The 27,637-nt window shown below is 58.1% G+C and overlaps 3 protein-coding genes across 5 annotated transcripts; 1 reads left to right on the top strand and 2 right to left on the bottom strand.

Moving 5' to 3' along the window:
- Positions 1-64: 64 nt before the first annotated feature.
- On the top strand, positions 65-11,704 carry TK1 (thymidine kinase 1). Its single transcript, XM_041726174.1, has 7 exons — positions 65-198; positions 343-374; positions 1,355-1,465; positions 4,050-4,143; positions 10,148-10,237; positions 10,564-10,683; positions 10,845-11,704. The coding sequence occupies exons 1-7, from the start codon at positions 133-135 to the stop codon at positions 11,058-11,060; spliced, it is 729 nt and encodes a 242-aa protein (XP_041582108.1). The 5' UTR covers positions 65-132; the 3' UTR covers positions 11,061-11,704.
- A 1,608-nt stretch (positions 11,705-13,312) lies between these two features.
- Positions 13,313-17,320, bottom strand: SYNGR2 (synaptogyrin 2). 2 transcript variants are annotated; one of them, XM_041727116.1, is made up of 4 exons: positions 17,164-17,320; positions 15,039-15,276; positions 14,493-14,632; positions 13,313-14,405 (listed from the first exon to the last, which is right to left on the bottom strand). In XM_041727116.1, the coding sequence occupies exons 1-4, from the start codon at positions 17,260-17,262 to the stop codon at positions 14,208-14,210; spliced, it is 675 nt and encodes a 224-aa protein (XP_041583050.1). In that variant the 5' UTR covers positions 17,263-17,320; the 3' UTR covers positions 13,313-14,207. The 2 variants fall into 2 exon arrangements, with proteins under 2 accessions (XP_041583050.1, XP_041583051.1); XM_041727117.1 differs by lacking the exon at positions 14,493-14,632.
- A 567-nt stretch (positions 17,321-17,887) lies between these two features.
- C12H17orf99 (chromosome 12 C17orf99 homolog) lies at positions 17,888-27,515 on the bottom strand. Of its 2 annotated transcripts, none has more exons than XM_041723996.1 (5): positions 27,280-27,515; positions 21,017-21,316; positions 19,743-20,012; positions 19,480-19,576; positions 17,888-18,484 (listed from the first exon to the last, which is right to left on the bottom strand). In XM_041723996.1, the coding sequence occupies exons 1-5, from the start codon at positions 27,473-27,475 to the stop codon at positions 18,478-18,480; spliced, it is 870 nt and encodes a 289-aa protein (XP_041579930.1). In that variant the 5' UTR covers positions 27,476-27,515; the 3' UTR covers positions 17,888-18,477. The 2 variants fall into 2 exon arrangements, with proteins under 2 accessions (XP_041579930.1, XP_041579929.1); XM_041723995.1 differs by lacking the exon at positions 27,280-27,515 and adding an exon at positions 26,967-27,246.
- Positions 27,516-27,637: the final 122 nt, after the last annotated feature.

Below are 27,637 nucleotides of genomic sequence, written 5' to 3'. Positions count from 1 at the left end.
CTGCGGGGCGCCCGCGCCGGCTCCCGATTGGCCAGCGCGCCCGGGATAAAGGCGGGCGGCGGGGGCACCCGGGGCAGGCTGCTGGGCGGTGGCACCCGAGGGCCCCCGAGCTGCGGGCTTCCTGCAGGCGCCATGAGCTGCATCAACCTGCCCACCGTGCTGCCCGGCTCCCCCAGCAAGACCCGGGGGCAGATCCAGGTGCCGGCGCGGGGGTCGCGACCCGGGTGCGGGTTGGGGTTGGGGTTGGGGTTGGGGTTGGGGTTGGGGTTGGGGTTGGGGCTGTGGCCCTGGCCTGCCGTCCGTGCGCAGCGGGCCCCGAAGTGACCTCTCCTTCTCTCCTAGGTGATTCTAGGACCCATGTTCTCAGGAAAAAGGTAAATAAGTAATGTCCTCGCGGGGACGGCCTTTTCCCCCCTCCCCTCCGGGGGCCCGTCCTCCTCCCCTGCTGCCCCTCTCAGTGCCCCCCTGCAGGACGACCCCTCCCCCCGACCGAGCACGCGTTCCCGCCCCATGCGGTCCTGCAGGAGGGCACCCCTTCCCTGCCCGCGGGGTTCAGACCCTTCCATGGGGTCATGGCACCACCTCGCCCCCCTGCAGCGGGTTATGGCTGCTGAGGGTGTAGTCCTCCCTCCCCCCACCCTCCCACTAAAGCTCTCTTGGAAAGGGGCAGCCAAGTCTTTTCCGGTTTTTGTTTTTGTTTTTTTTCAATTTAAAATTTTAATTCTTCTAAAATGGTGTCCTCGGTGAGCTGGGTCCTGTGCACCCTGCAGCATCCACACTCCTCCTTCCCTTCCGAGTGTTTGTTTCCTTAAGTAGTTTACACACTAAGGAGTCCGGCCAGGATGCCTTTGCTCCCCTGATGTGACAGGACGGTGGCCTGACCCAGGCAGGGCTAGTCGGCCCCCTGAGTGACGCCCTCTGCCCTGGGGGGGTCACTGCAGGGCAAACCTGGTGCCCACCACGGTCAGGCCAGGGTGGGCTCTGGGACCCAGAGGTAACTGCTTTTTTTTCCGTGAACAACAACAACCACAAAAGACTCTGTGAAGTCAATGCAGACCATGTGAAGACCTCTGGGATGGGACTCTTTGGGGATGCAATCCAGACCCCTCTTCTCTGTCGGAGGCCTTTGACTCTACTCACCCCATCAGATCCCTGAGACATTTATTCCCCCACCCCCTCCCCAGACCACCTGACCTCTGTTCCTTGCCACCACCACCCTCTGTCCTCCCTGGTCTTTCTGTCCATTGGTGGGTCTCAGGCTGTAGACCCCCAGCAGGGGTGGGGGGGAGCCCCACTTGTACTGATGGGGACTTCCTTAACATCCTGGGTCTCACCTAGTGCTCTGCTCTTGCAGTACCGAGCTGATGAGAAGGGTCCGTCGCTTCCAGATTGCCCAGTACAAGTGCTTGGTGATCAAGTATGCCAAAGACACGCGGTACAGCAACAGCTTCTCCACACATGACCGGTCAGTCCCTGTTCTCTCCTGTCCTGTCCCAGCACCTCCTCCGGAAACCTGGTGAAAATGCGCAAGGGCATAGGCCATACTGTCAGAGCGCTCTTCAGCAGGACTGGTTAGCCATGCCGATGGGCGGCATGGAAACGCGCAACTCAGCAAACTCTCAAGGTCGCTTGGCAAGGGATCCTAGGACTTGGCCTTTCACAGAGTTCTGGCCCCGTGTTCTTCACCAGGGGAGATTTTGTTCCCCCTCTCGCTCCCCCAGAGTCCATTTGGCAGTGTCTGGAGACATTTGTAGTCTTCACAGCTGGAGTAGGGGAGGGCCTGCTATGGGCATCCAGTGGGGAGAGGCCAGGGATGCTCCTGAATTCCCAGTGCACAGGACGGCCCCCACAACAAATACTGACCCTGCCCCGATGGTCCATAGTGCCGAGCTTACATCTGTGCGGTTGCAAACTGGTTTTGTTTAGCGTGCATGTTGCTTTTCATTTAGCTTTTCGGTTGTTTTATCTTGGTTGACTCTTGTCTTGTGCCCTCATGCTTCCCAGTTTTGTGTTTATCTGCCTTGTGCCCTGCAGACGTTTCAGTCTGCAACCTGAGGTCAGGAATGAGGGGTTAAGTTTAATTTTACTCTTGCCTGTTCCTTGGCTGCAGATTTCTGAGCCTGAGATGTTACCTCTGTCTTTTGCACTTGTCCACCCGAGCCCCCAGCGGCAGAGCCACGCTGTGCCACAGGGAGGGCTTGCAGCCTCAGCACTGCCCCATGTGTGGCTTAGGGTGGGAATGTGGGGTTTCTGAAGCTGGGCGGGTGGTGGGGTGGATAGTGTCTAGGAATTGGAGTTAAAGTATCAGGATGTGAGTGACCGGTGCTTCTGGCCATGCTGCCCTATGCAGGTCATTTAGGTCTTCCAGTTACTTCTTCCCTAAAACATGTGTCTGCTTCTGCTGCACTGGCCAGGGGCACATCCAGGGAGAGCAGTGCGAGCAGAGGAGGCCACATTGCGCAGTGATAAGTCAGATCAGGGGCATGTCTGAACTTGGCCCGGAGCCGCACACATGCCCTCTCACTTGGGCCACAGAAGCTGAGACGGGCCATGGCTGTGATTCAGCCCTTGGCGGGAGTGACAGGGCTCCAGAGATGCTGCCCTCGCCCACCCTCTGGTTTTCTCTGGCTTGGGGTGGGAAAGCGGAATTTAAAATGCAGGAAATACCATCTCCTGCTCTTGCCAGATCTTGGAGTAGACTTATAGCAAGATAATAACTGAGCAGTGGTTGTATTTTATTTTTTCTAAATACAGCTACAGGCTGCGGAGCCTTTGGAAGTACCAGCCCCCAGGGGTACCTGGTTGGCTCAGTTGGTTAAACGTCTGCTTTTGGCTCAGATCGTGATCCCAGGGTCTTGGCATCGAGCCTCCATTTAGGGAGGAGACTGCTTCTCCCTCTCCCTCTGCCCCGCCTCCTGTTCTTGTGTGCACGTGCTCTCTATTTTATTTTATTTTATTTTTTAAGATTTTATTTATTTATTCATGAGAGGCACAGAGAGAGAGAGGCAGAGACACAGGCAGAGGGAGAAGCAGGCTCCATGCAGGGAGCCCGACGCGGGACTCGATTCCAGGTCTCCAGGATCACGCCCTGGGCCAAAGGCAGGCACCAAACCAGTGAGCCACCCAGGGATCCCCTCTCTCTCTTTCAAATAAATAAATAAAATCTTTAAAAAGGGGCAGGGGAGTACAAGCCCCTCAGAAGGCTAGTTAGAGCAGGAAAAATGAACACAGAAGAAAACAACATTGTAGAAAAACACAGAGACTATTTCAAAAGACGGGGAGAGAGAACAGCATCCCTGTTCAGAAAAGGCCCTGGGTGTGGGGGCGGGGTGGGGTCCACCGTGCCGTGTAATGCACTGGAACCTTCCCACACATGGCCTTTTGCTTTCAAGCTCTTGTGAATACGACTCTCCCCGTGGGGCGCACAGGGCAGCACTATGACCTTGGATTTGAACCTTGGCTCTGCCAGTTAATAGCCCCACGGTCTTGGAAGAATCCTCCGCTCGGCCACAGGAGCCCAATGGAGGGAACTCTCTGGCGCTGCGGGCTGAAGTTCAGGCTTCTCTCTGCGGGGACACACGGAGCTCGGGGCCTGGTGCTAATGCTTTGCCCAGGACCACGTTGGACTTTCCCCGGGCAACTTTACCTTTGTGTGCCCCTTCCTCTATAAAAAGAAAGAAGTGAAAAATTATATCTCATGACCGCGTTGGTAATAAAGACAGCTAGAGTGCAGGCTGAGTTGTATTTACGTCCTCTTTTTCCCATTTTTAAGAGAAAGAAAGCGTTTCGCCTGCCCTGGCCCCCTGAACAGAAGCAGAGCTTTTGAGTCCCTGTTAAGCTTTATATCACACATTGCTCATCTCTGGTCCAGAGCATCAAGTGGCCTAACTTGTGTTGAATAACTGGTTTTCTGAACATGGGTCTTTATTCTCCCCAGATGCCCTCTCACAGGCGCTAACTTCAAGCTCCGGCCAAACGGTGCACATGCTTTGCGGGGAGGGTGGGCCTGGGAGCCGGTCCCTGGCTCACCGCTGGCTTTCTCTCCCCAGGAACACCATGGAGGCACTGCCAGCCTGCCTGCTCCGGGACGTGGCCCAGGAGGCCCTGGGCGTGGCTGTCATAGGCATCGATGAAGGGCAGTTTGTAAGTTGGCTTGTCTGGCCTTCTGCTACGGACTCCTGGTCTGTAGTTCACTTGCTTTAACTGGTGTCTGAATACCCTCTGGATTCCCCGTACTGCTTTTCATGTTTTAAGGGATTTATTTTACCTTTTAAAAAAAAAAATATATATATATATATATATACAATAAAAAGAGGGTTGGGGCGGGGCGCCTGGGTGGCTTAATCAATTGAGCCTCTGACTTGATTTCATTGCAGGTCATGATCTTAGGGTCGTGAGATGGAGCCTCCCATTGGGCTCCGTGCTGGGCATGAGGCCTGCTTAAGACTCTCTCTCCCTCCCCTCTCCCCTAAAAAAAAATATGTAATATTTATTTATTTATTTATTTATTTATTTACAATGAGGGGAAAAAATTAGGTTTCTTGGGGTGCCTGGCTGGCTCAGTCCATAGAGCATATGACTCTTGATCTCAGGGCCATGAGTTCAAGCCAGTTTCTCAACACTGGTGTGTAAGAATGTTTTGCTTGGCTCACTGTTGCTTCTGGCTTGTTCCTCTTCCAGCTGAAGTACATCCTTTAGTAATTCTTACAGCTAGGATGTGTTGGTGGGAAGCTTTCTGCGTCTTGGTAGGAAAATGTCTTTAATGTTCTCTATGGTAAGTAGAGGGCAAAGGGTACCTTGACTATGGTTTCTCCCCGTTGCTTTGGAAAAGCAGTAGCTCTTCCTGCAGCTGAGGAGAAGGCCGCCGTTGGTCTGTGCTGCCGGCCTGAGCAGGTAACGGGTAACGGGTTTGCTCTCAGGAAAGTGTGTCCTGGGAGGTTCTATGCTTGGTGTCTGGTGTGCCTTTGACATGTGAGCACTTGTGTCCCCATGCCTGGTGGGGAGAAGGAAGCCACTATCACTCTGAATCTCTCTCCCCACCTCTGGCAGGTGTTCTGGGAACATTTCCCAGTGTGTGTGCTTTCAAAGCCTGCTTTTTATTTGGGATTTCCAGTTCTTTTTGTGTAAGTCCTGCTCTAATTCACATATCCTTGCTATTTACAGATGTACCATTTGTCTTTATTTATTCATGAGACACACAGACTGAGAGAGAGAGAGAGAGAGAGAGAGAGAGAGGCAGAGACACAGGCAGAGGGAGAAGCAAGGAGCCCGATGTGGGACTTGATCCCAGATCCCGGGATCACGACCTGAGCCGAAGGCAGGCACCCAACCACTGAGCCACCCAGGTGTTCCATTCATTCATTTTTTAAAGATTTTATTTATTTATTCATGAGAGACACAGAAAGACAGAGGCAGAGACATAGGCAGAGGGAGAAGCAGGCTCCCCTTGGGGAGTCTGATGTGGGACTCGATCCCAGGATTCCAGGATTACAACCTGAGCCAAAGGCATCTGATGCTCAACCGCTGAGCCACCCAGGTGCCCCTGTACCGTTTGTTTTAACTGCTGCTGTTCCTTCCCTGTCTTTCTGAAAATCGTGCGTGAAAGCCTTTCCTGGCTCACTCTTTTCCAAGTCAGTGATGGGGAGGCTTGCTGTTGGCTTCTCAGGTTGCCCTGGGAGGGCGCATCAAGAGAACGGAATTGGGAAAGCGTTAGGGGTCCCTGGTGCGGGGTGGCATACCTAGAGGTTGCATGTGTGGCCTCTACTGACCTTCTGCCACTGGAATTTGGGCACCTGGTCCCCTTTACTGTTTTTCACCCCACCTCTTTTTTTTTTTTTTAAGAATGTATTTATTTATTTATTTATTTGAGGGATAGGAGGCAGGGGAAGAGGGAGAAGCAGGCTCCCCACTGAGTAGGGAGCCCGACACAGGGCTGGATGCCAGGACCCTGAGATATGACGTGAGCTGAAGACAGACACTTAACCCCGTGAGCCACCCAGGGTCCCTGTGCCCTGAAATTCTTTTGTGTGTGTGTTTGGTGAGTGGTTAGTGATTGCTGCAGGGAGAATCCATCTTGGGAACCGGGGGCATCTCTCCCACTGAGGGGCTGGAGAGGGCTTGGTTATTAGGACTAGGGCTTGTAGGGGTCATTCTGGACAGTGTTTTAGGAGGTTAGCTTAGTTCTCAATTCAACGCCCTCAGGAAGGAGGGTGATCCTGACCAGGATCCTAAACCTTCTCGCTAGGGAGGGGGAACTATGAGGCTGAAGTGGAGTCTATAAAGCAGCAGCAGTCACTCCTGTTGGCCAGGACAGGGGGATGTTTGGTCCCTTGTAGCTTATTGAATGTTCACGTCTGCGCTCAGACAGGACTATGGAGGGTCTTGTTTTTGTCTTGACACATTGCAGTCGTAGAGTGGCCTTGCCTGATGCTCGTGCTCCATGAAATTAGTTATGTTCCACGTGATAACTCCAGGGCCCAGCTGTGAGGGCCAGGCCAGCTCCTGCTGCTGGGCTGCTGTTCTCTTTTTACAACCCAGAACAACAAACAAAGCCCTATTACACGTTGGTTCTACATCTGTCTAGTTTTTATAGGCGTGCATTTTTATTTTTTTATTTTTTTTAAAGATTTTATTTATTTATTCATGAGAGACACAGAGAAAGAGAGAGGCAGAGACACAGGCAGAGGGAGAAGCAGGCTCCATGCAGGGAGCCCGACGTGGGACTCCATCCCGGGACTCCAGGATCACACCATGAGCCCAAGGCAGGCGCTAAACCGCTGAGCCCCCCAGGGATCCCCTGAGCCCCCCAGGGATCCCCGGCGTGCATTTTTAAATAGAGGGGCCTCCTATCACACTGTGGGCCGTTTACCCGTATCAGCAAGTGTACCCATCCTTACGAGTGCTTACAAATGTACTACCTCACTTACGCCAGCCCCCTGGCATGTGCATTTGAAGGCTGTGATGGGCATCTTGGGCTGCTGGCTGGTGTATTGGGATTTATCTGCTAAGTGGAATTGCTGGTCAAGGGGCCAATTCCATTCATTCATTCATTCATTCATTCATTCATTCGTCGATGCTTTCTGGGCTTGTGCCCCACACCAGCTGTGTTCTTAGGGTTGGGGATTCAGCCAGAGTCTCCACCCCTGAGCCTACCTTCTAGTCCAGGGAGAGAACGATGTCCTAGGTCAGGTGGAGACAACTGGCCTGAAAGGCAATGCCAGGGGGACAGAGCTAAGGTGGGGTGGCTAGGAAGGGGCCTGCGGGATATCCAGAGAGTGAGCTGTTGGCCGGCTGTGTCTGCGGTAGGAGGGAGGTGGGTGGGCTCTGGGCAGGCTGAGTGGAGAGTGGACAGCAGGCGCAGAGGACAGGGCGGTGGGACCGCCAGCCTTTGCAGAGATTCCCTAGGAAGAGGTGTAAAGGGCAAATGGCAGAGGGTGCGTGTTTGTGCACACATGCGTGCACACCCATGCCCGCACACCCTGTTCTACTGCATTTCTCTGCTACAGAGAAATTACTGCTACTGCTACTTGATATCTGTTTCCATGTTTATTGGCTATTTATATTACTTTCTCTTTTAAATTGCCTTGTAAGGGCTTTCACTCCTTTTTCTCTTGGCTTATCTTTCTTCCAGTGCACTTGATGGCTGGTGTCACTTTGTCATGTGCTGTGACATCCTCCCTATTGGCCTTTGAATTCTGTCTGTGGCATTTCATGTAGTGTTCCACCATCCACAGCTGAATATTTTACTTTGTCCGTCCTTTATTACTGTCCTTTGTGGCCTTTGCCCCTGTGAGGCCAGCGTGCCCCCCAGCGGGGGCAGAGCCAGGGGTCACTCACCCGCGCGTCACAAGCCAGCCAGCTCTTGGCAGAAAGATGACGGAGGTGCAAATCCACTCGGAGGCTTCCTAATCTCTACTCTGGGCTCTGGGCTCTGTCCCCTCCATCAAAACTCCTTTAGGAAGCGGGCTTGCTGCTGGTCACCCGGAGGTGTGGCATGGGCAGCTGGACACGAGTGGGCACACTTGCCACCAGCTGAGAACCCTCTGCTGGTACTTTCCTACATGGATCCCATGTTGTAACTGTGTCTGCCAGGAAAACCCAAAGTTTGTAAAGTGCTTAGAAGTTCTATTATGTTTTTTATTTATTTAGTTTAAACATTTCGTTAATTTATTTGAGAGGGAGTGAGAGAGATCACAGAGGGCGAGGGAGAAGCAGACTCGCCGCTGATCAAGGAGCCCAACGCGGGACTCGATCCCAGGACCCCGGGATCATGACCTGAGCTGAAAGCAGACGCTTAACCTACTGAGCCACCCAGGCACCTTACTTATTTTTTAAGAGTTTTTATTTATTTAAGTAATCTCTTTACCCAACGTGGCGCTCAAACTCACACCCCGAGATCAAGAGTGGCGCTCTTCTGACTGAGCCAGCTGGGCACCCTGAGGTTCTAGTTTACTTTATGTTCTTTTAAAGATTGTATTTCCTTATTTGAGAGAGTGGGAGGGAGTGGGGGGAGGGGCAGAGAAGGGAAGCCAGCTCCCCGCTGAGCATTTCCCCACCCGGAGATCATGACCTGAGCCAAAACTGAGAGTTGGAGTTTAACAGGCCGCACTCCCCAGAGGCCCCGCTGAAGTTCTGTTTTAAGCGTAACCTGTATTACTTGCCTAGGGCTGCTGTAAGAAGTGGCACCGAGCAGACAGCTTACACAGCAGCAACTGATTCTCTCCCAATTCTCGAGGCTGGAAGCCCAAAGTCAGGGTGTGGACAGCAGGCTCGTTTCCTTGTGAGGGCTGGGATGGGAATAGTCCAGGCCTCTGCCCTTGGCTTGCAGATGGCATCTTCCCTCTGTGTCTCTGTCCAAGTGCCCCTTTCTCATAAGGACAGCAGTCCCATTGAATTGGCGCTCACCTTGCTGACCTTACTTTAATTGGGTGGCATTTGCAAAGACCCTTCCTCCGAATGAGGTCAGATGCTGAGGTATTGGGGGTGAAGGTTTCAATGTGAATTTGGAGGGCGGGCGGTCAACCCATAATATAACATAAAAACTAACAGCAATAAAAATAAATGCCAGTAACCTGCTTCCCAGCGAGTGTTGTGAAGTGTTGCCGGCCATCTGCACAGAGCTGTCCTTATCTTTGAGACCTTGGGAACGCCTGCTGGGGACTGTTTCCCAGGGAGGTGGCAAGTGAACAGGAGACGAAGTGAGATCTTTGAATGTCGGCATCAGTTGCGTGTGGGACCATGCTAGCATGCGGGGTGGGGCGGGGGGTGCTTCTGTAGCTTGGGTCTGGCCAGCCCTACAGAGGGTAGTCGGAGTTGGCTTCGTCTGAATCCTACTCAAATCACTCTTGGTTTTCCTAGCCACCTTCACGGTCCTTGTCTTTGCTAACTGTCCAGGTCTCTGTAACCTCACACCCCAGTAAGTGGGCCAGGTCGGGCCTGAACGGCGTGGGGAGAGGCCCACTGCCCCAAGACAAGAACGTGCCCGTTCACACAACCCAAAGAGCAATCCAGATAGACACAGTCCACTGGAGGCAGTATGCTTGCACAGTGAAAACCCAAAGGATCTGCACAAGTAGCAGCCTCACGCTGGCCCCTCAGGATGACAGCTGGTTTACCAAATAAACACAGGGCCTGCTGTGTAAATAGCTGGCGGAACCTTGACCCCTCTCAGGCATCAAGTGACACCTTATCTGTTCACTATTTGAGGGCCCGGGATCTGTGAGCAATACCGGGAGCCTTCCTTGCCATTTCTTCAGCTCAGAAACATGAAGTCATGGCCAAGGTCACACATGGGTCCAACCAGAGCAGGGTTTAAGGCAGGCAGCCCTCTAGCCTGAGCCTTTGGCCACCACGGTATTAGACTGCCTCCAGCTGGGCTGCATCACCTAGGGACAGGTCCCATGTGCTGGGGCCTGGAGCGTACCAGTTCTGTCGTGGAGAGCTGGTGGATGGTCAGGCAACGGGGCTGGTTGTGGGTGTGCGTGGCTGTGTGGAGTGAGGGTGAGCACAGAGACACTTGTGTCCTGGTCTGGGGTGCTGGCTGGGGGTTGGGGTCGCCCTGTTCTCATGGTCCACACTGGTGGGTGACAGTGTCCCTCCGTGGCCCCCGGAAGCTGCTGAAGCTCGCTGCCATCCCGCCCCCTTCCAGTTCCCAGACATCGTGGAGTTCAGTGAGACTATGGCCAACGCCGGGAAGACCGTGATCGTGGCCGCATTGGATGGGACCTTCCAGAGGAAGGTAAGGGGTCTGAGCTGGGCCTTGGGAAGGGATTGGGAGGGAGGGGGCGAGGGGTGGGGCAGGAACAGGGCCTCCTCTCTCAGCGCAGTGCTCCCTGGATGACCGGGGCTTGGCCCTTGGGCACACGTTCAGCCGGGGGTGCCTTAGCCTGGGCACTCAGATGAGTCCATCCCAGACCGGATGCTGTCTGCTGCAGGGGATGGCACTCTGGGGAAAGCAAGCCGAGCCAAGGTTTCCATGCCTCCTGCTCTGAGTCCAAGGATTTCAAGGAAAACCCACCTGGCCAGGTAGATGTGCTCACCTGCTGTCTTCCCCGGGGAGTGCAGGCATTCGGGACCATCCTGAACCTGGTGCCTCTGGCTGAGAGCGTCGTGAAGCTGACAGCCGTGTGCATGGAGTGTTTCCGCGAGGCCGCCTACACCAAGCGACTCGGCTCGGAGAAGGAGGTAGCCTCCCCTGCCTGCCCCTGCCCGCCCCTGCCCGCCCCTGCCCGCCCCTGCCTGCCCCTGCCTGCCCCTGCCTGCTGGGGGGAGGAGGAGTGGGGGGGCGCTGTGCCGCTGCTCCCCCCACCCCTGCTCAGTGCAGGCCCTTTCTGTCCGGGGGCCAGGTCGAGGTGATCGGAGGAGCAGACAAATACCACTCCGTGTGCCGCCTCTGCTACTTCAAGAAGGCGTCGGGCCCGCCCGCGGGGCTGGACAGCAGGGAGAACAAGGAGAACGTGCTGGTGCCGGTGCCCGGAAAGCCTGGGGAGGGCAAGGAGGCCGCGGGAGTTCGCAAGCTCTTTGCTCCCCAGCACGTCCTGCAGTGCAGCCCCGCCAACTGAGGTGGCCCCTGCTGGATGCCCGTGCCCCTGCCCCCTGCCGCCGGTGCAGCCCTCCCAGAGGCACAGGGGGAGGAGCGGGGATGGAGAGGAAGGGGGGGGGACTTTGTGCCTCCAGCCACGCGAGTCCCGGTGGCGGCGGCCCCGGTTCCCCTTCTCTGTTCCTTTCCCGGCTGCCGGTCTGCTCTCGAGCTCAGGGTCTGGCCGCAGACGGGGCCCCCCCGCCCTCCTGGGGGGTGCGGGGCACAACCACACACTGACGACGTGTCGGGGCTGCCATGGCTTCTTCCCCTTTGTGGACTTGGCTGTTGAGTTTCTGTTCCCACTGGGAAGTCCGGCACTTCCAGCTCCACACCAGGCTCGTCCCACGCCAAGGCTTCTGTCCCCGCCAGCGGGGACCACTCCTGGCCCCCAGGGTGGCCCGACTTGTGCCCTCCGGCTGCCCCCAGGGCCCTGCCTACACTCTGATCACCTCCAGAGTTACAGCTTCTCCTCTCTCACCTGGGAGACACCCTGCTGGGGCTCAGGTCCCCGGGCTTACCTGGCTTACCTTTAAAACGGGGGAGGGGGTTAGGGGCAGAGGTGGCTTGCCCTGGGGTCTATGATCCTGTTGTAGTTTGTGAATTAATAACTAATATTAAAACTTACTGATTGGCTAAGGTTTTATTTTTGGGGGACGCCTGGGTGGCTCAGCAGTTGAGCATCTGCATGATCCCGGGTCCTGGGATCAAGTCCTACATCCGGGTGTCTGTCTCTCATGAATAAATACATAAAATCTTTTTTTTTTTTTTTTTAAGATTTTATGTATTTATTCATGAGAGACAAAGACACAGGCAGAGGGAGAAACAGGCTCCACACAGGGAGCCTGACATGGGACTCGATCCTGGGTCTCCAGGATCACGCCCTGGGCTGAAGGTGGCACTAAACCGCTGAGCCACCTACCTGGGCTGCCCTAAAATCTTTTTTTTTTTTTTTTTTTCCTAAAATCTTTAAAAAAAAAAAAAGTTTTTAAGAGAGCACAAGCTCTCTTAAAGGAGGAGGGACAGAGGGACAGAGACAGAGGGAGAAAAAGCAGGCTTCCCACTGAGCAGGGAGCCCGATCCCAGGCAGAAGTCAGACACTTAACCGAGCCACCCAGGTGCCCCAAAAGCACATGTCATTAACAGCCTGGGATGCCCCAGGTCTCCCTGTAGATAGCTCTGATGTGACACGGTGGGGATTTCGTTCCAGATCTTTTTCTAATACTACTAGTCTCTTAGCCACAACAGTTTAACTGAGAAGCGACCATGAAGCGCGTCCTAGGAAGAATGTTTGCTTGCTTTTCTGTCTGGATGAGTTTCAGGACAAGATGGGTGGACGGAGGAGCCTGGGGCCCAGGACAGAAAGACAAGGCTGTGGTCAGGGCTGCCAGCTGGGGTGTGGGGTCAGGTTTTGTTTGTGAAACAGACACTCGATAGCTCGGGAGCCCAGAAGACTAGCTCAGCTGTACCTTCCTTGTAAAGTGGGCCGTCAGCGGCTTGCATAGAAGCAAGAACCCGCTGGGGTGGGCAGGCCCCTCTGTCCCCACCCTGGTGCAGATGGGATTGAGGTTCTGGGGTCAGTCACCCTGGCTTGCCTCTCCCTTTTGTTCTACTCTAGCTTGCTGGTGACTGGTCCTGAGTCACACTGAGGTGTTCACAGAACCATATTCGTTGGTTCTCAGGATTTTCAAACAGGCCCACTTCTGACAGTTCTTGTTGTCACTTCTCCAAAAGGGAATTGAGGGGTTTCAGGGGTCCTGACCTCTCCTGTCAGGGATAGGCTCGCTCCCTTGGGGCCGGCCATCCCGGGACAGGCTCCAGAAGTGCCAGCCTCTGTCTGCAGGAAGGGAGGACCAGCCCTTGCCGGGGTACTGCTCACTCGGCTAGGAGGGGTTGGGAAGCAAAGGGTTAGCAGGGGAGGGGCAGCCAGTGGGTCAGCTCCCAGGTGCCCCCACCCCAACTCCAGCCAGGGCACAGCAGGGCCTTGGCAAGGCAGTCCAGAAGAACTGTCTTGTTTACAGGCTGAGTACAGCTGCTATTTTAAGATGCCGCTGGACGGCAGTGTGAGGAATGAGACCCCAGATGAGGGAGCGGGCGCACACGCATGCGCTAGAGCAGCAGACTGCTGCCCGCTGTTCAAAATGCAAGTCCATAAAGCACCCCCTCCCAGGGTGTACCCCAGAGTGGGACATCTCTTCCATCCCCAGGCTGAGGCCCAACTAACGACAAGGGAGATTATGAACAAGAAAAACATTTATTCTGTCTTGGAAGCAGTCTACGAGAACCACGGGTCTGTGCATCTTACCCCGGAGCCTTTATAATACATTCAGGACAGCCCGGGGCTGTGGGCGCACCCCACACCTGACAGTGGCCGAATATTTACATAAAGCTGGGTGTTTCCGGTCAGGCAAAGCCCTTCCCTGTTGCCAAGGGGGTGGGAACGAGGAGAAGGGGGCGTGCAGCCCCGTGCCCCCCCCCCCTGCGGCAGCCGGGCCGAGGCTGTCAGAAGCCGCCCGGAGGCCCTGGCACAGAGCAGGGACCCTCGATCCGAAAGGCGAGCAGACGTGACAGCAGCGAGCACAGGGCTGCCAGCTTCCGGCGCACGCAGGGGCTGCGGGCACGACGCCGGGAGGTGGGAACCAAACCTGAGTGAGCGGGAAAGGGCGCCCGGGCCCAGCACCAGCAGGCGAGCCCAGGGAAGGCCCCAAGGCTCATCTTTGGCACAGAAGCCCAAGTAACTGCGGCCACCACAGTCTGGACCTGGGCCCGGCTCCCCTGGGCTGGGGAGAGGCTAAGGCACTTGTCAAAACAGCAGGTCGGGCACTTCTAGCTACTTCGGGTAGCGCTGGGGATTATTAAAAGCAACGACAGAACACATCTGGCTAAAAACCCTTTTCTAAAAAATGCCCTTGAGGAGTGGTGGCTGAAGCCCGGGGGCAGAGGCGCTGCTCCACCGGCAGCCAGGCCGGGAGGGGCTCCAGGCTGCGCCGGCTCCTCCGACGGGCACCCCAGGCACCCGACAGGGTGAGGGGCCACAGCCCGGGGAGGCGAGGCTCGGCTCGTGGGAGGAGTCCAGGAGGGGGAGGCCCCCCGACACCCCCTCTGCCTCCCTTACCATCCCCGCTGCAGCTCAGTACACAGGGGGCGGCTGGTAGCCCTCAGTGGTCTCGGCATTCTGGGTGAAGGGCGGCTGTTGGTAGTTGTCTACAGACGCACCGGGGTAGGAGGCATAGGCCGTGCTGGGGTCAGGCGTGGGGTCTACGTAGTTCTGGATGAAGTCGTCCACTCCCGCCTTGTAGCGCTGGTAGGCCAGGGAGGCCAGCGCACCCTGCGGGGAGCCCCGAGTTTTGGGTTCCTCAGCCTCCACCCCCCTTCTCCAAAGACACTGCAACCCTGCCCGCCCCGGCCCACCTACCCAGGAGAAGATGGAGAAGAAGCTGAAGGTGATGGCCGCCCGGGCCGAGTCGGCCCCCACGAGCACGTCTTCCATCTCGGTGGCCGCCCACTGGTTGGTAAGGAAGCAGAAACCAACAAACCACAGGAAGGTCCAGAGAGCTGGGAAGAAGGCCGGGAGGCAAGGTCAGCTCCGTGGAGGGGGCAGGGGCTGTTCGGGGACCCAGGAGAGGCCCCTGTGGTGGTGGGGGGAGCGGGGTGGCCCTCGGCCAGGATCTCCCAGAAGCCCCCAGGAATATAAAGGGCACCGACGCAGAAAGCCAGGGTGGGGACTGGGGTGCCTGGCTCCAAGGCCCGGTGACCACCACTCAATGCCGGTGGGCTCTGGCAGAGATCCCCGCCAGCAAGCTGGTCTGCTCACGTGGGGCCGGGGGGGAGGGGCGGGCGCTGCCCCTGGGCCGTCCGGAGGTTGCCGAGGCCCTGCCATCCCAGAGCCCCAGGGCTTTGGGGAACACCGCCTGCTCCTCTTCGCCTCCCAAAGTCGAATGGGGGCGCTGCTAGCAGGTACCTGAGAAGAGCAGGTCGCTGACGACTAGGTATTTGCGGTCCGTGGCGTTGCTGATCTGGGGGAAGTAGGCGTCAACCACTAGGAAGGCGGCAGAGCCCAGGAAGGCCAGCACCCCGATGGCGCTTCCATAGCCACACGCGTCCTCGTTGTGGTTGAAAACGCAGTACTTCTGCATGGAGTGGTGGGGGTTGGTGTAGCCCTCGCCGAAAATGCAGGAGAACACGATCAGAGCAAAGACCTGAGGGGACAGGGCAGGGAGGGGCTGAGTGGCCGCCAGACAGACCCCACGGGGGCACACATGACAGGGGCCCTGGGCCCCCACACTGGCGCTGCTCCCCTCTGGGAGGTCAGGCACCATGGCCCCTTCTGAGCTTGCGGAGTGAGCGGACAGGCACGTTGCTTCCTGGTGCCCAGTCCCCACTTCTCCTTACCCCCTTCTCCCAGGCCACCTGCAGATACCAGCACAGCCGCCACCCCCTAGCCAGGGATTCCTGGACCCTGGGCCAGTGGAGGGGAAGGCGGGGGACGGACGGACGGACGGGGATCTCCTGAGAGGGGACTACCCCGCCGCCGCGGCCTGCTGGGAGGGGTCATCGTGCTTCAGTAGGAGATGTCACAGAAGCCCAGGCTCGGAGCTTCACCCCAGATCACCTTCTGCCTGAGTCACCTTGGTGGCGTCCAACCTCTGCCTGAACACCTCTGGCGATGGAGGGCTCCCCCCACCTCTTGGGAAAGCCATGCCAGCCGGCGCTGAGCTGAAGCCCGTGCCCCCGCCAGCTCCTTCCTGCCCCAGCGTGGCCTCCCCAGCTTGGCCCCCCCAGCTTGGCCAGCTCTCCTCCTACACGGACTACTGGTCTCTTTGGTATCCAGACTCCCCCTCTGAGGGAAGCCCGGCCTGCTTCCTGCCCACAGGTGAGTCCTGTCTGCACGGGGCCTGTCTGGGCCTCAGCTGCCCAGGACCCAGGCTAATCTGATTGGCAGGCCTGTGGACACAGTTCTGCACCCAGAGCCCTGGAGGTCCTAGTTGGGCCTGCCAGCTCTGGGAGGGGCTCTGGGCCCTCGGGAAGGCCTCAGGTCACAACCTCACCTCCTCCCTAAACTTCAAGGTCACCACCGATCCCCGCCCCAGGCCAGCAGATGCAGGACGGAGGGCACACCTGGCTCCCACTGACAGGGGCCCAGGCCTGTCCCCTGCCCTGCCCCGAGGAGGGCCTGTCAATAGGCTCTGGAGTTGGCAGTCACAAGCCCCACCCCCAGCTGGAGATGAAGCCGGAACTCCGGGATGCTGGCAGCAGCGTGCCAGGCCCCACTCCTGGCACAGCCGGCCCGACACATGGGCGTCTGCCCCTTGGAACAGACCCCAGGGTCAGGCAGGCAGGGGGCATGGGTGCCACCAGGGCACCTCGTTAGGCTCCAGGCCCAGGAGGGCATGGGGTGGGCACCTGAGTCCCAGCCCCAGCCCTGTGCCTGCCCACTCTGAAACCTGGTCCGGCTCTAGGCGCTGGCTGGTTGCTCAAGAGCCCGCGGCCCTCCTGAGCCCCGTCACCCCCTAACCTGGGGCCGGGGCCTCCCCTCCTTGCGTGGGGAAGCGGGGCCGGGGCCTGCTCCGGAGCGGAAGGGAGATCCTGCTTGGGGGCGCCCGACCGCCCCGGGGCCCCACGTGGCTTGGGAAAGCCCCTTCCCGGCGAATTCCCCGAGCTCGAGTCCCAGGACGCCGCCACCTGTCCTGGAGCTGCCCCAAGCCCCTCCCAGCGCCAGCGGGGCCACAGGCCTGCTCCCCGCGGCGCCTCGGTGCGGCCGGTGGGGGAGCGGGGACCGGGGCAGCGGGGACCGGGGCAGCGCGGGAGGAGCTGGGGCCCGGGGGCGCGGGGGCTGGAGGGGGCGGAGGGGGCGGAGGGGGTTGGAGGGGACGGAGGGGGATGGAGGGCGGGGGGGGGCGCGGGGCGCGGACGGGGATGGAGGGCGGGGGGGGCGCGGGGCCCGGGCCCTCTCGCCGTCCGCACGCGCAGCCCCCGCCCGCCCCGCCCGCCCCGCCCGGCCCGGCCCGGCCGCCGCCACCTGCCGCGCTCCCGGCTCGCGGCCCCCGCCCCCCCCCGCCCCCCCGCCCGCGGCCCCGCCGGCTCACCAGGCACACGACGCGCGTCACCACCTGCGGCTGCGTCAGGAAGCGCCGCAGGTCGAAGGAGCCGCCGGCCTTGGCCGCGCCGTAGGCCCCGCTCTCCATGTCGCCGTCGCCGCCGCCGCCGCGGACTGCGGAGGAACCCGGCCGCCGCCGCCCGGCCCCGCCCCGCCGGCCGCCCGGCCCCGCCCCGCCCTGCCCGGCCCCGCCCACGGGGGCGTGGCCAGCGCGGCCCCAGGGACCGAGGGCAAAGTGCTGCCCGCCGCCAGCGCCGCAGGGCGGCCGAGACGCCCCGACCGCGGGCCCGCGCCCTGGCAGGTGGCAGCGCTGCAGCCCCCCTCGCGGTCGGGGCCGCGCCCCTCTGCTCCCAGAGGGGCCAGGGAGTCCCCAGAAGAGGCGCGCGCGGAGGGCCCGCCCCTCTGCCCCACCCACACTTTGCCCCGCCGTCCCTCCTCCTCTCCAGGAAGCCCCCCCAGAGGCCTGTCTGGGCCTCAGCTGCCCTGGACCCAGGCTCATGAGCACCCCCTCTTCTCCCCATTCCATCCCAAACCCCAGCGCACAGCCTGGACACAAGCCCCGACTGGCCACTCCTGTTTCTCTCTGCCCAGAGCCTGCAGCAGCATCCAGCCCCCCTCCCTCTTCCCAAATCTTCCCCACCGCAGGCCCCAAGTATGTACGACCCTAGACTTTCATGCCCAAGATGGTGTGGGGACAGAAACAGTTTCCAGGGTGACAGGCAGAGGACAGAGTTTAATCCAATCCTCCTGTAACACGCCCCCAAGTGATTTCAAGCATCTGCATGGGGAAGGCTGACTGGGGTTAGGGTGGGGGGGTCCAGGTGACTGCAGGGAAAAACTGCAGACACTTTTTTTGCTACTTGCAGGTAAGGATTCAGAAGGGGATGCTGGCCAGGGAGGGCTTGGGTCCTCCCAGGTGAGCTGGACAGTGAGAGGTGACTAGCTGGGGCCAGAGGACTAGGCCACCCGGAGATGGGATGCCACTCCAGGGAGGAAGGGAGCAGCTGCGGGGAGGTGGGTTGGCACAGCTGGGCCTTTTCACAATGTACCCCACTCTCTCCCCAGACTCGCATGGATGATGACAAGCAACTGAGAATTGAGCCCCCTCCTTCCTGTGGACCTCTCCTTCCATCACAGCCCACCCCAACCCAGAATCCTCAGACTAGCAGCATGTGTGTTGACGGAAGGACACTAGGCTCCAGGAATCAGAGCTGGCAGGCTTTTCCTTCATTCCAATGGTGGGTCCTTCTGTAGCAAAGACCAGAGCCTCCTGAGGGGACTTCGCCACGCCTGCCTTTTCTGCTCACAACCTTGATGACAAAGGAGTAAAGATTCCAGGTTAGGCCGACACATCTCTCAACCATCCCCTCCCAAGGCCTCTGGGAATTTTATGGTGCCAAGTGCATCAGTGCCCTGGGCAGCAGAAGGGGTGTGAGGTTTAGTCACCCCACTAAATGAAGGGGGGTGCTGAATCACCAAGAGGGCAAGCGATGGCCCTTGATCACATGTCCAGTGAGAGCCTGGTCTCTGTGTCCCATTTTATAGAAGGGAACGCAGAGTCTCAGAGAGGTGACATGGCTCTCGTAGGAGTTGGAAAGAATAGACAGGAGGGAGGGACCCTGAGGTGAAATATGGGGAGTACCAAGGACAGACAATGGCCACTGAAAAGTCTGGCCTGGGAGGGAGGAAGGCAATCAAGAGATGGCAGCATTTTGGAGGCCCAGGGAGGTGAGAAGTTCACAGGGCACAGGTCACCGCTGCCAAAGACCAGACAGGTGGAGCATACAGGGGCCAATGGGGCTTAGGGATGAATGACACAAAGACCCTAGTCACTTTACAAGTCAGTGTAGTGATAGCCTTGGCGAGGGGAATCCCAGGAGGTCCAGCCCCTGCCTCTTGTCATCAGCTGGGAAGCACCGACCTATGTGGTTGCCATGGAGAGCAGAAGCCCCTGCTTCACCCTGGTCCCCAGGAGACATCATCCCCACTCCTGGCATCCCTCCTCAGAGCCAGCAGGAAGACAGGTGGACGCCCCACCCAGAGGGCAAGTGACCCCATCACAGGGCTGCTGGGAGTGTGGGTCAGGGTCAGATGAAGTCATGGATGTGCAAGCCCTTGGCAGGCACTTGGCACCCAGTAGGCCCTTAATGAAGGGCCTGAATGAACTTTTGTAAGTTACATACGAGCAGTATGGCCCTTTGTCCGCCCTGGTGGCAGCCCCGTCCTACAGACCCGCCCGCTGCCTCCAGCCGGGCTCCTGGTGGTCCACACAGAGGGGCCTCCACATCCCACACCCAGTTCCTACCTGGTCCACAAGGCCGGGCCCAGCACCCAGGAGGTGACAGCTGCAATGGAGGTGAGGCTGCCAGCCAGCACCAAGACAGGTCCCTGGGGCAGGTGTCCTGTGAGGGAGGGGGGTGCTTGAGCTGAGCTCCCTTAGGTGGGGCCAGAGGAGGCATGGTAGCTTCCCAAAGCCCTTCCCTGCTCTTGGCAGCAGCGAGGGGGCCTCTTCCACGGACCTACCCAGAAGTGCCAAGTGCCCGTCTGGAAACCAAGGGGCCCTCTCACCTGGGGGCACCAGCCTGAAGGGGCTGGACTGGACACTGATGTCGTTTTCAGCCTGGCACCGGAGCCAGTTCGATGTCCGGGTAAGCGGGAAGGAGAAGTTGGCAGGCTGCCCATAGGTCGGTGTCTGCTGCCTGTGGACGTGCCCGTCCTTCCTGACCAGGCTGTAGGTGATGGGTGGGCTGCCCGAGGACACCTGGCAGGAAATCTCTACCCTGGGGCCCGATCCTCTCTCCAGCAAGACGAAGTTAGCCCGTGGCTGGGCCATAGGCTCTGGTAGGGTGGAAGAGGTTAGCACAGGCATGGCTGGGGGACTTTGACACCCACCCCCCTTGTTACAAAATGCCCCCTGGAGTTCTCCCTCCTTCTTGTGTCTGGGCTTCTCCCCTACTTGCAGTGTGTACTACACAAGTTCACGCTGGGTATATTCTGGGTTGTCAGACTTGCCAAATAAAAATACCAGATGCCCAGTTAAATTGGAATTTCAGGTAAATAATGAATAATCTTTTTAGCCCGACTATGTTCCCGGGCAAAGCGTATCCGGCAACCCTATTTATATTCTTTCAGCCTTGGCTCTTTTACTGGAACGGTTCCTTCAGATCAAGAACTGTCACTTAGAAGATTCTAGAATTCCCCATGGTCTTCAACCTAATGCTGTAAATAGCCCTACTGATGAGTAACAACCACCGCCCCTTGTGGCGTATTGACCACCCCCTAGAAGCTTACACTGAATCCTTCCTACCCTTCTGGGGTTGGTACTATTATTATTTTTGTTTTGCAGATGAAGAAACCAGGCCCACAGAGGTTGAGTGACTTGCTCAGGACCTGTAGCCTGCAAGTGTCGAGACCATAGGGCTCTCCAGACCCTGGGCTCTCCTTCCAGAGGCTGGCTCCTCTCAGGGGCAGGGCCTGGGGGCAAGGGGGCCGGGACACACCACTGGCTTGGGCAACACGCCCTAGTCCCCCCTACACACACATACCCCATGCCTTCCACCAGGAAGGACACCTGAATTAAGGTCAGGGTGGAAGTGGGAAGAACATAGGTTTTGGAGCTACACAGAGTGGGGTTTGGAATCAGCCTTTGCCACTGGCCTGGGGCGTCATTCTTAATCACCAGAAGCGTTATATAGGCTAGGCCGGAACCACAAACCCCACCCTCCAGCTGCTGTGAAGATTCAACTAGATAAAGCACAAAGAAAAAGTGCCTATTTTATCAGCGTGAGGCCAGAGCTCCACTGATGCCCCCCCCCCCCCCCCCCAGCCAGGTGTGCACTCACTGGCCCACAACTCCCAGTACATCTGCAGCTTGGTGCTGGCAGAGTGCTCGCCCCGGAGGGAGGCTGCCCGGCAGGAGTAGGTGAGAAGTTCTGGCCTGGACTTGAGGGTGATGTTGATGCTGAAGGAGGCCGGGTCTCCGGTCTTGACCACCTTCTTGGCGACCTCAACGCCCTGGCTCCCCCAGAGGGAGTAGGTGATGGGCGGGGGAGCCCGGGGTGAGTGACACGTTATGACAACCCTGCGGCTGCTGGGGAAAACCTCCCGGACTTTGTAGGCAATGAAGGTCTCAGGGGTGACTTCTGGCAGGTGGGAAGGTCAGAGGGGGGGAAGAAGAAAACCAACATTGATCATGCTCACGCACCTTAAGAAAATGCCGGTTTTACGGTTCAAAAGAGTTAAAAAAATTATCCCACGACCTGGCAATCCCGCTGCTAGGTATGTACCAAAAGAATTGCAAACGGGGAAACGGGGACTCTAAGGGACACGCGTGCACATGCAGGTTCGCAGCAGCGCTCTCCGGGACAGCCGGGAGGTGAAGGCGCCCACGTGGCCATCAGTGGATGAACAGACGGGTTAAACGGGGTCTGGGCACACGATGGGACAGTCGTCACCCACGACAGGGAGCGAAGTTCTGACCCACGGGTGAACCTCACAGACATCCGTGAGTGAGAGAAGTCAGACACGGAGGGAGCGTACCTTCCATTCCATTCGTGTGAAATGTCCAGAATAGGAAAATCCCAAGACGGGAAGCAGATTGCTGGTTGCCAGGGGCTGGGGGACGGGCAGATGGGGGAGTGACTGCTCGTGGGTCAGGGCTTTCCATTTGGGGTGATGAAAATGTTTGGGAACGAGGTCGGGGGATGGTTGCACAACAGTGTGAATGCACTAAATGCTGCCGAAGCGTCACTTTAAAATGGTTAATTTTGTGTTACGTGATGTCCCCTCAATGTTTAAAAAGAAGGAAGGGAGAAAGAAATAACAAGCCAGCCAGCCAGCCAATCCTCCTGGATAAAAGTCGGCCTCTGGGATTTAGACTTTTTGCCCCAAATATTTGACGACAAAAAGAAAATGAAGTTAGGACATGAGTAGGAAGCACAGAGAAGTCTGGGACGCAGGTCAGCAGAGCTGACGCTGAAGTCAACTTCTAGATTCAACAAGGTGGTCAACTGTTAAGTAGCGGGGGACGGGCGTTGGTGTCATTCTTGCACCTCACCTTGTCCGCGGCCCCAGGTAGGAGCCCCGACATCTACTGTTTGTCGGCTGTCCCTCTCCGGTGTGCACGGAGTGCCTGTCTGCACCTCTTGTTTCAGACGCCTCCTCCTCCTCCGACGGGAGGAGGGAGGGGAACCTGGGAGGCCGGGGAGCTGGCCAGGTCCCCCCATCCATCCCCCTGCCCGCGCCCAAAGGGGTCACCATCTGGTTGAATGGGACAGTCTGAAGGAGGGTGTAGAGGGTATGACCCCGGTCCACAGGGGCGAGCTGAGCCAGAGAGAAAGAGGCCACTTGGGAAAGCAGGATTTCCAGAGAGCGGGGAGGCCCTCGAAGGAGCCTGGACGCTGCCAGCGCCTGGAGGACGCAGGCCCAGACCCACTCTCCAGCTGCACCCCTGCGTCCGGCCATCAGGACAGCCTCTCTGCTCGGAAGTGACTTCTCTGCTTTGCAGGCAGATCCTGGAGTCGATGTGATGCAGAAGACACTTCCAAGAGCTTCCTTGCTACTGGGCCTCTTGCTGCCCATACTGAAATCTTCCAGACGGAGGTGGGGAGGACACAGAGCTGCCTCTGGGGGGTGGGGGGCATGGGAGGGAGGCTGCAGTGTCAGTGGTGCCCGCTCAAGAGAAGTGTGCAGGGGCAGCGCTTGGGGGCTGGGGGGCGCGTCGAGGAGAGGCTGTACGACATCTAAATGTCTCGTGCCTCGTGCATCACTCTTGCCCCGCTGGGCGGGCACGCTGGCTCTGGAAGCCACGCGGCTGTCAGGAAACTGCTCCCCAGAGCAGAGAACTGGAACTAGATCTGCTTCCTTCAGAGACCTTTCCTAGGAATCCTAAGGTTTCTGACCACTAAGCATATTTCTTTCTAGACCAGTGGTTGTCAGCCAGGGGCAGTTTTGCCTCCAGGGGACCTTTGTGTCTGGAGTCATTTGGCTGCCACGAATGGGGGTGGGGGGCTGGGGAGAGGTGCTCCTGGCATCTAGTAGGTGGAGGCCAGGGGTGTCGCTAAAGCATCCGACAACGCACAGGACAGTCCCCATAACGGAGAATCGGCCAGTTCCCATGTCGGTAGTGTCGACATCGAGAAACATCTTGACAACCATCAGCAGCCTTCCAGAATCAGATCTCTAGCCCGGCCCCAGGCTGCACAGACACCAGCAAACATTTTCTCATCTGTGCCTCTTTCTCAGCTCTGCATGAGAACACTCATATTTTAGTCCTTTTTTTTTTTTTTTTTTTTTCCCGAACAGGCTTTCACGCAGTCTTTTGGATTTGAAGTAAGTAACGTTGTATGGAGAGTCCACTGTCGTCTCTGGGGCACCATGGTGCACGCTGCCACCAGGAATGTTGGGGGGTGCAACCCAGGGCCAAAGGGCCAGCTCCTCACTGCCCAGATGCTCTTGGGGGCCCAAATCTCCCTCCAGAGGGGGATTTGGGGGGTTCAGAGGGCTCAGCATGATGACGATTTTCTTTGCTCCCTTCTTGGAGGGAAATGACTAATAAAAGTTAAAAAGGAGGGATCCCTGGGTGGCGCAGCGGTTTGGCGCCTGCCTTTGGCCCAGGGCGCGATCCTGGAGACCCGGGATCGAATCCCACATCAGGCTCCCGGTGCATGGAGCCTGCTTCTCCCTCCGCCTGTGTCTCTGCCTCTCTCTCTCTCTCTGTGACTATCATAAATAAATAAATAATTTAAAAAAAAAAAAGTTAAAAAGGAAAAGCTGGGCTGCCTTTGTTTGCATTTCGAGGCCCAGTAATAGAAGCTTGATTTACATAAGTTCACAGACCAGAGTCCCTTCTGACTGCACCAGGCTGCGTGGCGGTCACTTTCTATTCTAACCAGACTGGTGCCTTCTTTTGTTCTTTTGGGTGGGGTCCCTGAGTTTATGCATTTAACCCGCCAGTAATGAGAGGCCTGGCATTCAATTAAAAATTCATCAGGTGCAAAAAAAAAAAAATTAAAAAAAATATTCATCAGGTGCATCAGAGCATTGGAACGAAGGGATGGCACGCTCAATGTGATGCAGAGGCAGGCCCACACTCGGACCAGAAGCTGAGCCACGCTGGGCTGGGCTGAGAACCTCCTTCTGTGGCTAAGTTAAAAAAGGAAGCCCCTTGGGGTGTATGAGGGGACCGCAGAGCTGCGGCCCCCAAGGCTCAGAGACCCCTTAGGATCTCCACCCTCCCCTGGTCCAGACTTGTGTCTGCGATAACCGGAGGCTTGGAGATTGGAGTCCCAACCCTAGAGGACCAATTTATTAGACCTAAGGTGGGATGGGTCCAGGGATCTGATTTTGAACGAGCAGCCCACGTCTTGAGAGTTGAATCGTGTCTTCCCAAAAAGATAGGTTCAAGCCCTAACCCCCGGGTCCCGGGAATGGGGCTTTATTTGGAGATACGGTGTTTACACGCGCAGGCCAGGGATCCATGGTGGATCAGGGTGGATCAGGGTGGATCAGGGTGGCCCTACTAAGAGGACAGCCAGAGACCCACACATGCCGGGGGAGGCCATGTGCCGACGCAGGCAGAGGTTGGAGGGATGCTGTCACCAGCCTTGAACGCCGAGGACCGCCAGGAGCCCCCAGAAGCCAGGAGAGGGGAGGCCTGGGTCGACAGCCCTGCCCACACCTCGTCTCAGACCTCCAGCCTCCAGAACTGGGAGGAAAGAGCTTGTAGTTGTGTTAACCGCCAGGTGTGTGGCAACGCCTTCCTGCAGCCTCAGGAAGTTACTCTGGCCGCCCCCCAAGTGGCTCCTATGAAGTCGTCTGGAACCCAGCTGAGAGATCCCACCAGGTTTTAGGACATCCCTGAAGTTCCTTTGCTCCCTCTCAGGGGACTACCACCTAGTTTCGAGTCGGTGCTTCATCCAGATACTCTCTCCCTCTGAACAAGAACACCGCCTGTGTTCAAGGCAGCCCCACAGGACCCCCAGGTCCCCGGCCGGCCCACCCCCTAGGAGGCTCCACAGCACCCCCGTCCCCCACGTACCCCACCGCCTCCCCAGCCTTCCGGATCCTGGCATCCTCCCACGGAGGCACTCCCACACGTCACCCACGCCTGGGTAACCAGCCTCCCCTCCCCGGGGCACGGCCTACCCTAAGCGGTTGTCTCTGGTGGTGGGGGGCCCCACAGCCTCCCCAGCACTGGCCTGGGGGCACAGGTGAGGGTGTTTCCATCCTTCCCCCCTAAACACCAGCCTCGAACCTCGCATCTTCAGACAAAGTCTCCCCTGCTCCCCTGGGTTACAGGCGTTTACTAGTGGAAATGCCCACTAGTCCGTGAAGATTCTCGACCCTGGTTCCCACCACCACCCTCACCACCACCCTGGCCACAATCCTTCAGTTCCTTAACGTCCAGTCTCTTGTGCCCAACTGTCTAGCTGCTGCTATTCTATGGTGAGGCTGCGCTGTGTCTGGTCAACCTTCGAGTTGTTTAGGCCAAACCCTTGGGATCAGCTTGCCCTGCTCTTTCCGTCCCATCCCATCCTCTGCTGCACTGCAGAACAGATCTTGGCCACTCCCGTCCCCCCACCCGCACCCCCGCCCCGGGGGGCTCTAGCTGTCACCACATCCCTTCTCTACATCCCAAGAACAGCTGAGGGCCCCCTGGGATCCCCTTCAGAGACCCAGGGTCCCCATCCCATCTTTTCTCAACACAGTGGCCTAGAAGGGCAAAGGAGACCAGGCCTTCCATGCAAACCCCGCCCCCTGTGGCCACGCACAGCCGGGGGAGCCCTCTGTACTCAACCCTGTTCCCCATCTAGCTCTCCCCTCCCTACTGCTCCCTGCACTCAGGCCACACAGGCCACGTCCAGGCTCATCCTGCTCCAGCATCTCCTTCACGTCCCTGCTTGGTGTGTCTCCTTCTCTGTGACAATCGCCCAGTAAATGCTGATCCTCCCCAGCCCCCGACCCCATCCCCGTGTTCCCTTTCCACTCTTCCCTGCTTGCTTTTCTCTAGGACTTCCTGTGTCCAGCACACTGTAGAAGGGGCTTGTTGTCACCATCCTTTGTCATCGGCACCCCCAACCCCAGCCCCACTGGAATGTAAGTGTAAGGTGGGATCTCTTTTTTTTTTTTTTTTTCTGCATCTTGTGGATCCATCTTGAGGCCTAGAACAGTGCCTGGCATCAAAAGGGGGCTCTGAGAGTATCTGCTGAATTGATGAATGCTTTCCCAGCTGGCCTCTCAGGAGTTGAGTTAGCAGGGCTTGCTGGGCTAGAGTCTGAGCAGAAGTCAGGGGCCCAGGGGGCAGACCAGCCCCGGCCAGGTACTTCCTGAAACTGCTGCAACGCTAATGTCTGCTGCCTCGAGCTGCTCTCTTTTTAGCAGAAACACCAGGACCCGAGTGTTTGTTTTTAAAGCAAATGAGGAAATGGCAATTCTGCTTGTGCCGCATTCAAGCGAGACCCACCCTTCAGTGGAATAGAGACAGATGACAGCTCTGTGACCTGGGGACCCTGGCGAGGTAATGGGGGAGGCATGTGGGGGAGGGACACCAGCCCTCAGCCCGGTGGACAGCAGGAGGTGACCTTCAGGGTCACAGGGCTAGAAATGGGGGTGGGACCAGGTGTGTCCCCTCCCCCTGGCTCTGTACCACCCCCTGGTGGCAAGGGGCCCTGCGCCCTCCAGCTGCCTCAGAGTGAGTCAGGCTCCCATTTGTGGGACCTCTGGGGGGGGGGCCTCGACTTCCTCTGGGAAGCCCCCCCCCAGGCCACCAGCCCTCACTGGGGTCACACTCACCTGGTAGAGCTTCTGCTCCAGATCCCGCACCTGGGGTAGAAGGGCTGGGAGGTACCTGCCCAGAACATGCAGTCTGCTCCCCCCACCCCCCAGCCCAGCCCAGCCGGAAGCCAGCAGTTTCCTGCCACCTGTCCCCTGGAGGTCCCACACCGGCCTGATCCCCTCCACGCCCTGCAGGCGGTGAGGCTAATTTCCAGAGTTGTCCAGTTGTCCGCACCAGACACCTGCTCACCATCAGCAGCGTCCCCGTGAGCCACAGCACCCCTGGGCCGCCCACCAGGCCACCCACCAGCTCCCTGGAGTGTGTACTCACCCACCTCCTGCTCCAGGGAGAAGCTGCAGGTGGCTGGAAGAGGGGAGGGTGTGAGGGCAGTAAGCAGAGATCCCAGGCTGGAGGGGGGGCAGAGACCACCCAGAGAGCCTCCTGCCAAGGCCAGAAGGGACGCCCAGGACCCAACAGACGTCTTCACTCCCAGAAGCTCTCTTGAGGTCACTGCGTTTAGTATCATCAGCCGTTTTGTAGATGAGTAAACAGTGGGCCCAGTGCAGTGAACCGATCAGTAAGGGGCTGGTCTGAGACTCAAGCCCACACCTCTCCCTCTGTCCTCGTGCTTCCAGAAGTGTCTGTGCCTCCAGGTCCCTCCCCTGTGCTCATGGGCATCCCTGCATCC

This window comes from Vulpes lagopus, chromosome 12 (genome assembly GCF_018345385.1).
Source record: "Vulpes lagopus strain Blue_001 chromosome 12, ASM1834538v1, whole genome shotgun sequence".
Taxonomy (NCBI): Eukaryota; Metazoa; Chordata; class Mammalia; order Carnivora; family Canidae; genus Vulpes; species Vulpes lagopus.
This window is presented reverse-complemented; position numbering and strand designations above follow the sequence as displayed.

Bases quoted from the DNA above. Each gene is read 5' to 3' on its own strand.
- C12H17orf99 (XM_041723995.1), bottom strand. From the start codon at position 27,201: ATGGTGAGCAGGTGTCTGGTGCGGACAACTGGACAACTCTGGAAATTA. The intron at 21,317-26,966 runs GTGAGTGTGACC...CCCACCTGCCAG, and splicing joins TGGAGCAGAAGCTCTACCAG to AAGTCACCCCTGAGACCTTC. The intron at 20,013-21,016 runs GTGAGTGCACAC...CCACCCTACCAG, and splicing joins GTACTGGGAGTTGTGGGCCA to AGCCTATGGCCCAGCCACGG.
- SYNGR2 (XM_041727116.1), bottom strand. From the start codon at position 17,262: ATGGAGAGCGGGGCCTACGGCGCGGCCAAGGCCGGCGGCTCCTTCGAC. The intron at 15,277-17,163 runs GTGAGCCGGCGG...CTGTCCCCTCAG, and splicing joins TGACGCGCGTCGTGTGCCTG to GTCTTTGCTCTGATCGTGTT. The intron at 14,406-14,492 runs GTAGGTGGGCCG...GGCTCCCCGCAG, and splicing joins TCTTCTCCATCTTCTCCTGG to GGTGCGCTGGCCTCCCTGGC.
- TK1 (XM_041726174.1), top strand. From the start codon at position 133: ATGAGCTGCATCAACCTGCCCACCGTGCTGCCCGGCTCCCCCAGCAAG. The intron at 199-342 runs GTGCCGGCGCGG...CTTCTCTCCTAG, and splicing joins AGACCCGGGGGCAGATCCAG to GTGATTCTAGGACCCATGTT. The intron at 10,238-10,563 runs GTAAGGGGTCTG...CGGGGAGTGCAG, and splicing joins ATGGGACCTTCCAGAGGAAG to GCATTCGGGACCATCCTGAA.